The sequence below is a fragment of the Hemitrygon akajei genome, chromosome 9, assembly GCF_048418815.1.
Source record: "Hemitrygon akajei chromosome 9, sHemAka1.3, whole genome shotgun sequence".
Taxonomy (NCBI): domain Eukaryota; kingdom Metazoa; phylum Chordata; class Chondrichthyes; order Myliobatiformes; family Dasyatidae; genus Hemitrygon; species Hemitrygon akajei.
The window spans coordinates 141432125-141446649 of record NC_133132.1 but is presented as its reverse complement, the minus strand read 5'-3'; the positions used below and the strand labels follow the sequence as shown (position 1 = coordinate 141446649).

At 39.7% G+C, this 14525-nt stretch overlaps 1 protein-coding gene across 2 annotated transcripts in view; it reads left to right on the top strand.

Moving 5' to 3' along the window:
• cad (carbamoyl-phosphate synthetase 2, aspartate transcarbamylase, and dihydroorotase) overlaps positions 1-14525 on the top strand; it is a 113412-nt gene that overhangs the window by 58555 nt on the left and 40332 nt on the right. For both annotated transcript variants that reach the window (XM_073057146.1, XM_073057145.1), the window contains exons 25-28: positions 7737-7841; positions 13710-13955; positions 14061-14142; positions 14328-14494. In XM_073057146.1, coding sequence (XP_072913247.1) covers positions 7737-7841; positions 13710-13955; positions 14061-14142; positions 14328-14494 — 600 coding nt within the window. The remainder of the gene's footprint in view (positions 1-7736; positions 7842-13709; positions 13956-14060; positions 14143-14327; positions 14495-14525) is intronic.

The following is a 14525-nucleotide window of genomic DNA, read 5'->3' as shown; positions in this document are numbered from 1 at the left end:
AAAAGTACTAAACTCGGGGGGAAAAAGAAACTCCCATGGCTCTGTCGGCCGAGATTCTCTCTATCCTGGAACAGCATCGACAAGATACTCTAATGGATATCAAGACTGAATTTAGAGCTTCTATCAGTCAGCTGGAGTCAAAATTGGATCAGATTAATGCCAGAGTGGATGACCATGCTGAACATCTATCTCGCATCGACCTAACCTCTGAAGGTTTAGAACGCCGTGTTCAACATCTAGAAATGCTCTGCTCCAACCTAACGGAGCAAAACAGTAAACTTACTTCCAAAATGGCGGATCTCGAAAATCGGAGCAGGCACTGCAATCTGCGAATTCTCGGTTTGCCGGAGGCCACCGAAAAGGGTTCTTCCGTTGAATTTTTCTCTTCTCTGTGAGATTTTTGGGAAAGAATTTCTCCCGACTCCACCTGAGCTAGAAAGGGCTCACAGGATTTATGTCCCTCGTGCTATTTTGGGTTCTAGACCACGGCCAATTATCCTGTGTTTCCGTCGATATCAGGTGAAAAACCGTTTGATTATGGAGGCACGCCGAAGAGGTACTCTGACCTTCCAAAGTAATACCATTCGTATGGTGGAAGATTATGCCCCCCAGGTTCTGAAGATGCGTGCTGAGTTCAAAGGCGTAATGTAAGAGCTCTTTAATCGTGGATTCAAACCTTCTCTTCGTAACCCTGCCGATCTTCGAATTACGCTTACTACTGGAGAATATAAGTGGTTTAAATCAGTGAAGGAGGCTGAGTTGTTCGTTGGAAATCTTCCAGCCATCTTGACTTCTTTGGACCCGGTTTGATTTTCTAAAATGGCTGATAAGTACTTCTTGAATTAAAGTTTTTTTGCGAACTCAGACTCTACTTGAATAACTCAGACATTAACTACTGAGATTCTAAGGGTTCTAGTTAGTCTCTCCCTGGACTTGGTACGATTTTCTAAAATAGATGATCTAAATTTAATGTTTCCCTGTGGACTTTAGATTTTACTTGTGTAATTTACTCTACTTCTGAATAACTTTAACTATAGAGAACTACAATTGGTCTTAATTTGTTTCGGAGGCTTGGAGTTTCGTATTGAAGGCCTCCCTGTTGATTTACGGTATAAGACTTGCCTTTTTTTTTAAACGGCTGATATGTACTCTCTTTAAATATAAAATTTCTCACTCCCCCGCCCTTTTATCTTTCTCTTTCAATTTTTCATAGTTTCTCGTGGGTAGGTTAGTTTTTTTTGTATTTTTTTGGTATTAAGTTTTATATTTTTTCTGACGAAGTTGTTCCTATTTGTAATTTTGCTCTCTAGTGCATAAATTAGTTAGTATTTGCTATATTATCTATACGGAGCCTATGTCAATAATACGGAACTGGAAGTTATTTTTGGGGTAACATTTTTTTTTGTAGAGCTAGCTGCTTTTTTGGGTAGCCATCTAGTTTTGGGTTGTGAGGGTGGGGTGGGTTCTCCAGTTCCAACACTATTTATTGTTTTTTCTGTTTTCCCTTGTTATTCAGGATATGTTTCTGTCCTGATTTTACTGATTTATGTTTATATTTTTGCTCCCAGACTGTTATTGCAATGTTTGATTTTATATATGCCTACTACCTTTTATGTATTAACAATTGATAATGGTTAATACACTGAAATTTGTGAGCTGGAATGTAAAGGGATTGAATCATCCTGTTAAAAGAAGGAAGGTCTTCTCCCATATTAAGCAACTTAAAGCTGACATTGCTTTCCTTCAAGAAACTCGTATCCGTAGTTTTGATAATTCTTGGCTTATGTCAAAGTGGGTGGGTCAGCATTTTCATTCATCCTTCCCGGCCAAAGCTAGGAGGGAAGTTAATCCTTATTAACTCAAATATTCCTTTTGAACTCCATAGTAAGATATCTGACACGAATCGCTGTTATATTATTGTTTGTGGTAAATTATATAATACTAAAGTTGTACTAGCAAACCTGTATGCTCCCAATTCTGACGATGTTAATTTTTTTGAACGTTTTTTCTCCTCATTACCAGATTTAAATTCATATTCTCTTATATTGGGTGGCAACTTTAATTGCTGGTTAGATCCAAATTTGGATCGATCGTCCCCTGTTACTAGATCACCTACTAAATCTGCTTTAGCTATCCACTCTTTACTTTCTAACTATGGTATCTCTGATATATGGCGTTTCCTTCATCCTACTGAGAGAGATTATTCCTTTTTTTCACGTGTTCACCATACCTTTACTAGAATTGACTATTTTTTAATTGATAATCAACTTATTTCATTTGTTCATTCTTGTGACTATCAGAGTATACTGATTTCTGATCATGCCCCAATTACTTAGTCTCTAAATTTTCCTGGTCTCCCTCAGAGGAATAAACATTGGTGTTTTAACCTGACTTTATTATTGGAGGATGATTTTCTAAAATTTATTAAGGATCAGATAACTTTTTGTTTTAAACACTAATACGTCATCTGAAATGTCATCCCAGATTGTCTGGGATGCCATGCAAGCATATTTGAGGGGTCAAATAATCTCATATACAGCAAATCTTAATACAAAGTCCCGTATAGATCGATTAGACCTAATTAATCAGATTAAAGAATTAGATCAATTATATGCTCAAACTAATAACCCTGAATTATGTAAGAAGCGTGTAGAACTTCAAACCAAATTTGACCTTCTCTCCACTCAACCTGTTGAACGTCAACTTCTTGAAAGTAAGAGTTGCTTTTATATTCATGGTGACAAATCTGGTAAATTTCTAGTTAATCAGTTGAGGCGTTCTAAAACTAAACAACTTAGCACAAAGATCTGGAAGGAGAACGGGGATATTACATCGAATCACTCAGAAATCAATGACGTATTTAAAAATTTTTACTCTTGGCTTTATTCCTCTGAATCTCTGAATGAGAATATTTCTGTTGATCTTTTTTTAAATACTCTGAATATTCCTTCGCTTTCATCTGATTTTAAAGCAAAACTTAATGAGCCTATATCATTAGAATAAATATCTTTTGCAATTTCTGCACTGTCTTCAGGCAAATCTCCTGGACCTGATGGGTTCCCCATAGAATTTTATAAATCATTCTCTTCACTTCTTTCACCTCAGTTACTCTCAGTACTATCTGACTCGTTTAACTATGGTAAATTGCCACCCTCATTTAATGAGGCATGTATTATTCTTTTATTAAAAAAGGGTAAAGACCCAACAGAGTGTTCCTCGTACAGGCCGATCTCTTTGCTTAATGTTGATGTTAAAATCTTGGCCAAAGTCTTGGCTCATAGATTAGAAACTGTTATACCCTCTATTATTTCTGATGATCAAACTGGTTTTATTAAAAACCGTCTTCCTTTTTTTAACATACGGCATTTATTTAATATTTTATATTCACCTTCAACTGGGATTCCTGAATGTGTTATTTCTCTTGATGCGGAGAAAGCATTTGATCGTATAGAGTGGAACTACCTCTTCGCGGTTTTAGAAAAATTTGACCTTGGTCTAAGTTTTATCTCTTGGATCAAATTGCTATATCTATGTCCTACTGCCTCTGTTTTGACTAATTCTCAGCAATCCCAGTTACTTAACCTTAAACGTGACACCCGTCAAGGATGCCCTTTAAGTCCCTTTCTTTTTAATTTGGCTGTAGAACCTCTGGCGATAGCATTCCGAAGCTGTCCTGAATTGACCGGGATTTGGAGGGGGAGGTGTTGAGCATAAAGTTTCTCTTTATGCTGATGATCTATTACTTTTTCTTTCAAATCTGTCCACATCCTTACCTCCAATGTTTTCACTTCTTGATCAATTTAGCCAGTTTCCTGGCTATAAACTTAATTTACATAAGAGTGAACTTTTCCCAATTAATAAGGAAGCACAAGTATTAGCATTTCGTGACCTCCCCTTTAAAGTAGTTCATAATCAATTTACTTACCTTGGTATTACAGTTACAAGGAAGTTTAAAGATCTTTTTCGTGAAAATTTTGCCAATCTTTTATACACTACAAAACCGAGTCTGTCACACTGGTCACCTCTATCTATGTCCTTGGTAGGTCGTATTAATATTAAAATGTATGTTCTCCCTAAATTTTTATATTTATTTCAATCTATTCCAATTTTTATTTCTAAAACCTTTTTTGATTCCTTAGACTATTATTTTGTCATATCTGTGGAAGAATAAGCGTTCTAGAATTAATAAAGTTTATCTTCAAAAATCTAAAAAAGAGGGTGTTATGGCCTTAACTAATTTTCGTTTATACTACTGGGCAGCTAACACTCGTTGCACTATCTTCTGGTCTTTTTTTCATAACCAATCTGAGTGCCCTAATTGGGTAGCAATGGAGCTGAATTCCACTAAAGATCTATCTATTTCTGCACTTCTTGGTTCTGCACTCCCTAGTAGTTTGTCTAGATTAAGTGTTAATCCTCTTGTTAGACACACTTTGTGAATATGGGCCCAGTTTAGGAAATTTTATGGTTTTTATGGTTTTTCCCTTTCTAGTCCTATCTTACATAATCATCTTTTTCTACCTGCTATGTATGATTCAACATTCTATGATTGGTATAGAAAGGGCATTATTAGGCATTTTGAAGATCTTTTTATCGATAATCGCTTTGCATCCTTTCAACAGCTCTCTGCTAAGTTCAATCTGCCTAATGCCCATTTCTTCAGATATCTCCAATCCTTTATCAATCCTTTAATTCCCAACTTCCCTGAAATGCCCGAGAAAAATGCTATGGATTTCTTTCTTTCTATTAATCCACTGGGTAAAGGCTTAATATCCTTTATCCGTGATAAATTACCGTAGATTCCGTACTACAGAGCGCACCTGATTAAAAGCCGCAGGCTCTAATTTTAGAAAGAAAATCAATTTTGTACTTGTACAAGCCGCACCGGATTTTAGGCCGCAGGTGTCCCACGTTGTAATATGAGATATTTACTCAGAAAGAAATTACACGTGAGGATTTTTTAACTTTTAATTAAATCCGTATGGTAACATAAACAAATACATATTGCAAATGCTTTTTTTCGAACAGTGCCTGTAACACGGCTACTTTTAAATATACATACATATCGGTAACACACAAATTACGTTGCGTATACTTTTTTACTGAACAGTGCACGAACAACATTCCAATATCTCCTAACGACTGGTAAAAAAAAAATATATACTGCAGCCTACCAGGAAAAGTTATTGATCGCCTTTAACTTAAAAGCAGCGTTCTTGCGCAGGTCTAATGCCGCTTGCCCCCACCTTCCCGTTTATCGCAAACCGGTATTTCCCACAAAACGCGGCGAAACTGGATGTGACGTCATAGCATCCCGGGATGTAGTACAGAAAACAAATATAGTTAAAACACTTCTAACTTTAACTAGAAAATACTAACAAATGAATTACTAAGTGAAAATATTATAAACTAAATAACTGCCATAAAGGCAGCACAATGCTTTTCTTCGAGTGTTTTCCATGTTGATGAGGGTGAGTACAAATGACTGATTTACAATAATTTAATTGTGAAAGTGCGCTTGATTTATTGTACAATTTCATTGGACCTCTGTGAACTACTCATCAATTTTATTGGTCTACTGTTACGAGGCAAAATGTTTTTGGCGGCATGAAAAAAAACCATGCATTAGCCGCACCGTAGTAAAAGCCGCAGTGTTCAAAGCGTGGGAAAAAAGTAGCGGCTTATAATCCGGCATCTACGGTAGTATCCTTATGGCATGCCCCTGTGGATAAAATCAGAATGGCTTGGGAGCATGACTTAAATATCCCTTTATCTGATGAGGTTTGGGACTCGATTCTCAAATCGGTTAATTCAACTTCTCTCTGTGCTTGCCACTGTCTTTTACAGTTTAAGATTGTTCATAGGGCCCATATGTCCAAATCTAAATTATCTTGATTTTACCCCTAATATTAGTCCTCTTTGTGATAAATGCAAAAGTGGCAAGGCCTCTCTTATTCATATATATTGGACCTGTCCTAGCTTAGAGAAATTTTGGAAAGATGTTTTTATAACCTTGCCCTGTATTCTGAATCGCCACTTAGAAACTAACCCTTTAATTGCTCTGTTTGGTTTCTTGGGTGAGACAAATATACGCTTGAGTTCGACTAAATGTCGAATATTATCTTTTGCTTCTCTCCTGGCTAGACGTCTAATCCTCCTTAGATGGAGAGATGTTGCCCCGCCCACGCATGCTCAATAGCTTAACGATATCATGTCCTGTTTAGACCTTGAAAAAATCCATTATTCAATTCTTAATTCGGATATAAAGTTTCATAAGGTCAGGGGATCTTTTATTGAGTATTTTCATAATTTTCCTGTTAATTAAGTTTTTTTTTCAGTCCCTTGCTTTCAGCTCTTTTTTTTGGTAGTAGGCATTATTATCTTCTGTTTTCAAGCGTATTTACAGTTTTGGGGGTTTGAATGTTCTGATTTATATTTTCTACATTTTGTCTTGGTTGGTCTGGAGTTTTTTGTTGTTGTGGGGCTTGGGGAGGATACTAACTTTACATGACTTCAATTTGGGTGCTTTCTCAATTATCTTATTTTGTATTATATTACTATTGTATGTTTATCTTGCACTGTACTAATTTTCTACTTTGTTTTTGGTTTTTTTGTTTGTAGTGTTATAGAAAATGCATTTAAAAAAATCAATTATAAAAAAAAAAAAGAAATACTAAGGCTTCAGCATCTGGTGATGGTTCCTGTGCTGCTTGCCTCCTTGCTGGAATTCTTGTTCCCATATTTACTGGGTTAATTGCAAAATTTATTATTCTACTGTATAATAATAATAATTAATCTTTTATAAATTACAGAAGTGAAATAAATTTTGTTTTAGAGTAGTAACGAAATAAAATCAGAATTTGAAAGTTCAACACCACCTGACTCTTGAACATGCTGGTTTATAGGAGTTTTACTGTACATTACTGAAATGAATCTCATGTGCCAGTCGTTGTTTTGTAAGTTTTCTCGCTTTTAGTAATGAGGATATATGGAACAGCAGACATAGATAACTTTGATATTGAGAAAATGTTCAGCCTGGAGCAAGGGTTTGCAAATTTTTATGCTATGGACCCGTAGTAACCGAGAGGTCCGTGACCTAGAGTGAGTGGTAGTATTCTGCACTGAGTTTGACAGTTGGCTGGTGCTCTGTTCTGATCGCATTCTCTAGGCTGGCATGTCAAAAGGTTGGGGTGCTGCAGTATTTATTCCCTTTGCAATGGGCACACCTTGTAAGGGAAACAGGCAGATATCAGTCCTTCAGCTAGGATCACCATATCACCAGTTCTGATGCAGGAATTTGACGCAAAATATCCATTGTTTTACTCACTTTGGTCAGCTGAGTTTTGCTCCAGATTCCAGCACCAGGAGCCTCCTGTGTCATCAATTATCTTGTTATCAAGTTAATTATCTCGTATCTATTTGTGAGAGACAAGTTTGCACTGCATGTTCCTATATAATCACACAGCGATATTTCCCAAGACCATTTTGACATCCTGTGGTTATGAAAGTTTATTGGTATTTGTACAATTTTTGAGGGATGTATTTATCTCTATAATAAACACTTGTCTCTTTTATTTTTCATTTAAGCTTTTTTTGATAATTAGCCTTTCTAATGTCTGTAGTTCTAAATCTAATTATTCCAACTACTTTGTGTTGAGGCTGGCTTGTAAATTGAGCTGAAATTTACAGAATTTGTGATTTGAAGATTTGATGGTGTTTTTTTTTTCGAACTGTAGAATAAGAGTGAACTGCTAAGTACGGTCCAGTCTTTAGAACAACTTGGGTACAGCCTGTATGCAAGTCTGGGCACAGCAGATTTTTATACCGAGCATGGCATTAAGGTAAGGATTGTGTGCACCTATATGTGTTTGAGAGTGAGAGAGAGAAAATGTCCACTACATCTGTGCAGAAAACATGACTGTATCTCTGGTTAATAGACTATAGACAATAGGTGCAGAAGTAGACCATTTGGCCCTTCGAGCCTGCACTGCCATTCTGAGATCATGGCTGATCATCTACTATCAATATCCGGTTCCTGCCTTGTCCCCATATCCCTTGATTCCCCTATCCATAAGATACCTATCTAGCTCCTTCTTGAAAGTATCCAGAGAATTGGCCTCCACTGCCTTCTGAGGCAGTGCATTCCAGACCCCCATAACTCTCTAGGAGAAGAAGTTTTTCCTTAACTCTGTCCTAAATGACCTACCCCTTATTCTCAAACCATGCCCTCTGGTACTGGACTCTCCCAGCATCTGGAACATATTTCCTGCCTCTATCTTGTCCAATCCCTTAATAATCTTATATGTTGCAATCAGATCCCCTCTCAATCTCCTTAATTCCAGCGTGTACGAGCCCAGTCTCTCTAACCTCTCTGCATAAGACAGTCTGGACATCCCAGGAATTAACCTCATGAATCTACGCTGCACTTCCTCTACAGCCAGGATGTCCTTCCTTAACCCTGGAGACCAAAACTGTACACAATACTCCAGGTGTGGTCTCACCAGGGTTCTGTACAAATGCAAAAGGATTTCCTTGCTCTTGTACTCAATTCCCTTTGTAATAAAGGTCAACATTTCATTAGCCCTCTTCACTGCCTGCTGCACTTGCTCATTCACCTTCAGTGACTGATGAACAAGGACTCCTAGATCTCTTTGTATTTCTCCCTTATCTAACTCTACACCTTTCAGATAATAATCTGCCTTCCTGATCTTACTCCCAAAGTGGATAACCTCACACTTACTCACATTAAACGTCATCTGCCAAGTATCTGCCCACTCACCCAGCCTATCCAAGTCACCCTGAATTCTCCTAACATCCTCATCACATGTCACACTGCCACCCAGTTTAGTATCATCAGCAAACTTGCTGATGTTATTCTCAATGCCTTCATCTAAATCGTTGATGTAAATCGTAAACAGCTGTGGTCCCAATAGCGAGCCCTGTGGCACCCCACTAGTCACCACCTGCCATTCCAAGAAACACCCATTCACCGTTACCCTTTGCTTTCTATCTGCCAACCAGTTTTCTATCCATGTCAATATCTTCCCCTCCAATGCCATGAGCTCTGATTTTACCCACCAATCTCCTATGTGGGACCTTATCAAATGCTTTCTGAAAATCGAGGTACACTACATCCACTGGATCTCCCCCGTCTAACTTCTTGGTTACATCCTCGAAAAACTCCAATAGATTAGTCAAGCATGATTTGCCCTTGGTAAATCCATGCTGGCTCGGCCCAATCCTATCACTGCTATCTAGATATGCCACTATTTCATCTTTAATAATGGACTCTAGCGTCTTCCCCACTACTGATGTTAGGCTGACAGGACGATAATTCTCTGTTTTCTCCCTCCCTCCTTTCTTAAAAACTGGGATAACATTAGCCATTCTCCAATCCTCAGGAACTGATCCTGAATCCGCTATTTCCAGGGCCACCTCCTTTAGTACCCTAGGATAGATAGATAGATAGATAGATAGATACTTTATTCATCCCCATGGGGAAATTCAACTTTTTTCCAATGTCCCATACACTTGTTGTAGCAAAACTAATTACATTCAATACTTAACTCAGTAAAAAATATGATATGCATCTAAATCACTATCTCAAAAAGCATTAATAATAGCTTTTAAAAAGTTCTTAAGTCCTGGCGGTAGAATTGTAAAGCCTAATGGCATTGGAGAGTATTGACCTCTTCATCCTGTCTGAGGAGCATTGCATCGATAGTAACCTGTCGCTGAAACTGCTTCTCTGTCTCTGGATGGTGCTATGTAGAGGATGTTCAGAGTTATCCATAATTGAACGTAGCCTACTCAGCGCCCTTCGCTCAGCTACCGATGTTAAACTCTCCAGTACTTTGCCCACGACAGAGCCCGCCTTCCTTACCAGCTCATTAAGACGTGAGGCGTCCCTCTTCTTAATGCTTCCTCCCCAACATGCCACCACAAAGAAGAGGGCGCTCTCCACAACTGACCTATAGAACATCTTCAGCATCTCACTACAGACATTGAATGACGCCAACCTTCTAAGGAAGTACAGTCGACTCTGTGCCTTCCTGCACAAGGCATCTGTGTTGGCAGTCCAGTCTAGCTTCTCGTCTAACTGTACTCCCAGATACTTGTAGGTCTTAACATGCTCCACACATTCTCCATTAATGATCACTGGCTCCATATGAGGCCTAGATCTCCTAAAGTCCACCACCATCTCCTTGGTCTTGGTGATACTGAGACGCAGGTAGTTTGAGTTGCACCATATCACAAAGTCCTGTATCAGTTTCCTATATTCCTCCTCCTGTCTATTCCTGACACACCCCACTATGGCCGTGTCATCAGCGAACTTCTGCACATGGCAGGACTCCGAGTTATATTGGAAGTCTGATGTGTACAGGGTGAACAGGACCATCTGGACCTGGGGATTTGTCAGCCTTCAGTCCCATCAGTCTACTCATCACCATTTCCTTCCTAATGTCAATCTGTTTCATTTCCTCTGTTACCCTATGTCCTTGGCCCATCCATACATCTGGGAGATTGCTTGTGTCTTCCCTAGTGAAGACAGATCTAAAGTACTTATTAAATTCTTCTGCCATTTCTCTGTTTCCCATAACAATTTCACCCAATTCATTCTTCAAGGGCCCAACATTGTTCTTAACTATCTTCTTTCTCTTCACATACCTAAAAAAAAAAGCTTTTGCTATCCTCCTTTATATTCCTGGCTAGCTTGTGTTTGACCCCATTTTTTCTCTCCATATTGCCTTTTTAGTTAAGTTCTGTTGTTCCTTAAAAATTTCCCAATCATCTGTCCTCCCACTCACCTTAGCTCTGTCATACTTCCTTTTTTAAAATGCTATGCAATCTCTGACTTCCTTTGTCAACCACTGTGGCCCCTTTCCCCCCTTTGAATCCTTCCTTCTCCGGGGGATGAACTGATTTTGCACCTTGTGCATTATTCCCAAGAATACCTGCCATTGCTGTTCCACTGTCTTTTCTGCTAGGATATCCGTCCAGTTAACTTTGGCCAGCTCCTCCCTCATGGCTCCATAGTCTCCTTTGTTCAACTGCAACACTGACACCTCCGATCTGCCCTTATCCTTCTCAAATTGCAGATAAAAACTTATCATATTATGGTCATTACCTCCTAATGGCTCCTTTACTTTAAGATCGCTTATCAAATCCTGTTCATTACACAAGACTAAATCCAGAATAGCCTTGTCCCTGGTTGGCTCTCGTACAAGCTGTTCCAAGAATGCATCCCGTAGGCACTCTACGAACTCCCTATCCTGGGGTCCAGCACCAACCTGATTCTCCCAGTTCACCTGCATGTTGAAATCCCCCATAACTACTGCAGTACCTTTGCCACATGCCAATGTTAACTCCCTATTCAACTTGCACCCAATATCCATGCTACTGTCTGGGAGCCTGTAGACAACACCCATTAGGGTCTTTTTGCCCTTACTGTTCCTCAGTTCTATCCACACAGACTCTACTTCTCCTGATCCTATGTCCCCCCCTTGCAAAGGACTGAATCTCATTCCTCACCAACAGGGCCACCCCACCCCCTCTGCCCACATTTCTGTCCCTATGATAGCACGTATACCCTTGTACATTCATTTTCCAGGTCTGATCTCCCTGCAGCCATGTCTCCGTTTATCCCAACAACATCATAGTTACCCATTCGCACCTGAGCTTCAAGCTCATCTGCCTTATTTCTGACACTTCGTGCATTTAGATATAGAATTTTTAGCCCATTTCTCCTCTCTCTGTTTAAATCGCTGCCTATTGTGCTTAACCCAGCTCCCCGAACTCCCATCGGGCTATACGCCCCTTGAATTTTGTTGTCCTTCCTAAATTTACTTATTCTTACTGCACATTTAACTCCATGTTTCGTCAGACCATCCCTCTGTACATGTGTCCTCCTTATCACTTGTTCCGCCTCACCTTTCTCTACTACACACTTAATATTCCGGAACCGTGTAGTCCCCACCTGTCCTTTATTCTTCATCTCGCTATCCTCTCTCGCATTCTGGATACCTGCCTCCAGCAAATTTAGTTTAAACCCCCCCGAGAAGCACTAGCAAACTTTCTGCAAGAATGTTAGTACTGCTCCAGTTCAGGTGTAAACCGTCCCTTCGGAACAGATTCCACCTTCCCTGGAACAAAGCCCAATTATCTAAAAACCTGAAGCCCTCCCTCCTGCACCATCCTCTCAGCCACGTATTAATCTGTATAATCCTTCTGTTCCTTGCCTCACTCGCACGTGGCACAGGTAGCAATCCTGAGATTGTTACCTTGGAGGTCCTGCCCTTCAGCTTTGCACCTAACTCCCTGAACTCACTACGCAGGACCCCCTCACTCATCCTACCCACGTCATTGGTCCCTAGATGGACCACAACATCTGGGTTCTTGCCCTCCCTCTCAAGAATAACCTGCACCTGATCTGAGATGTCCCAGACCCGGCACCAGGGAGGCAACATACCATCCGAGACTCCCGATCTTCCCCACAACATCTCCTATCTGCCCCCCTGACTATAGAATCCTCTATCACTACCGCTCTCTTTTCCCTCCTCCCCTTCCTAGTTGAGGGTTCAACCTCAGTGCCAGAGACAGGACCACTGCAACTTGTTCCTGGTAGGTCATCCCCACCGACAGTATCCAAAACCGTATACTTATTGTTGATGGGAACGGCCACAGGGACAATTTGCATAATATTTGAAATTACTTTCCGTCCGTTACGCAGCTGGCATTTAGGGCAGTAATGAAGGTCCTCCTTCTCTGTCCGTGGCCATTCCAATGTAGGAGGATTCTTCGTTGCTGTTTTTGCAATAATTGTGTTTTACCAGTTAGGGCTGTTAGCCTTGAGCTGAACCCTCAAACCTGGAGGACCGGTAGACTACTCTTAGTCTCTACCCTTTGACCCCACCAAGTATAAAGCCCAAACTCTAGCCAACGTTGTTCTCTGGGTCATTGAGGCACACAACCGTCCAAACCCAATGACAAGGTTATGGTTCTCTTGTAAGGAAATGCATTAATTACTCAAATAAAATTCACCCTGGAAAATTGAAAACTTGGCATGTAATAACCACTTTTGGGGTAACTATGAGCAGCTGATAATATTGTTAAAACTGGCAACATAGACAAATGTGGCATAACTTGTCTTTTTTCTCTGACCTGTGTACCCTGGTTCTGGGTGGTTTATTTTAATGTAAAATAAAACTTGTATGAGGACATTAGCTTTTATACAACCAGACATTAAAATTTTAAGAACCTTGCGTGTTAAATTGCCAGAAAACTGTATATTTCTGTGAAATTTTATAGTTTTTTTGATCTTGTTAAGTAGTATTCCCACTTACAATGCAGCATTATTTTCCCCAATTTTCTTAATTCAGGGCGTGATACCTTAGAGACAGGTGATCTTTAGCCAGAGGGCGGTGACTCTGGAATTTGTTGCCATAGGTGGCTGTGGAGGCCAAGTTAATTGGGTATATTTAAGGTGGAAATTGATTGATTCTTTATTAGGGCATGAAGAATATGGGGAGAAGGCAGGAGATTGGGACTGAGAGGGAAATAGACAGGAGCAGACTCGATGTATGGTCTTGAATTACTTGCAACCAGTAGAGGAAAGTCTTCCTGATTCTGGTCCTAATGTTAAGATTCTCCTTTATTAATTTATCAGTGCTTGAGGATTTTATGGGAGTAATTGGTGTTTTTTTTTGCAGATTAAGGCGGTGGATTGGCCATTTGAAGATTGTGATAATGGTTGTCCTTTGAAGGAGAGGCAAAGGAGTATTGTAGACTACTTGGAAGAAAATCACTTTGACTTGGTTATAAATCTCTCCATGAGGAACTCTGGAGGAAGACGTCTTTCTTCATTTGTTACGAAGGGCTACCGTACCAGGCGATTAGCCATAGATTGTTCTGTTCCGTTAATTACTGACATCAAGTGCACTAAACTGTTTGTTGAGGCAAGTTCTTAGAGTGTGATTTGTGGAAGTGCAATTCTTTTAGTATTCTTTCAGCTTTATTAAAGGGGAAGCACAAGCTGTTTAAAATGTACCTTCTTGCTCTAGGCTTTGCGACTGGTCGGGACTAATCCTCCAGTGAAGACTCATGTAGATTCCATGACATCTCTCAAATTAATTCGCTTACCAGGTAATGGCAACCACTACTCTGCTTTTTAAATGGGGTTAGAACTTTTGGGGAAAGTGTCTAAAGAGTTTCTAATTTTGGCTAGTAATGCATATCTGGGAGTAAATTTTGGAGAAGTGTTAAAACATGCATTCAGCAAGAGTATAAAAGTAAGCTTTATCCGTTGCCGGTGTGCTTTGCACTTTAAGGTTTGATTGATGTCCACGTACACCTCCGGGAGCCGGGTGGAACACACAAAGAGGATTTTGCTTCTGGCACTGCTGCAGCTTTGGCAGGAGGTATTACCATGGTGTGTGCTATGCCCAACACAAACCCTCCAGTCACAGATCAGACCTCATTTGCACTTGTACAGAAGGTAAAATTAATACCTTGATTTTTTTTTTTAA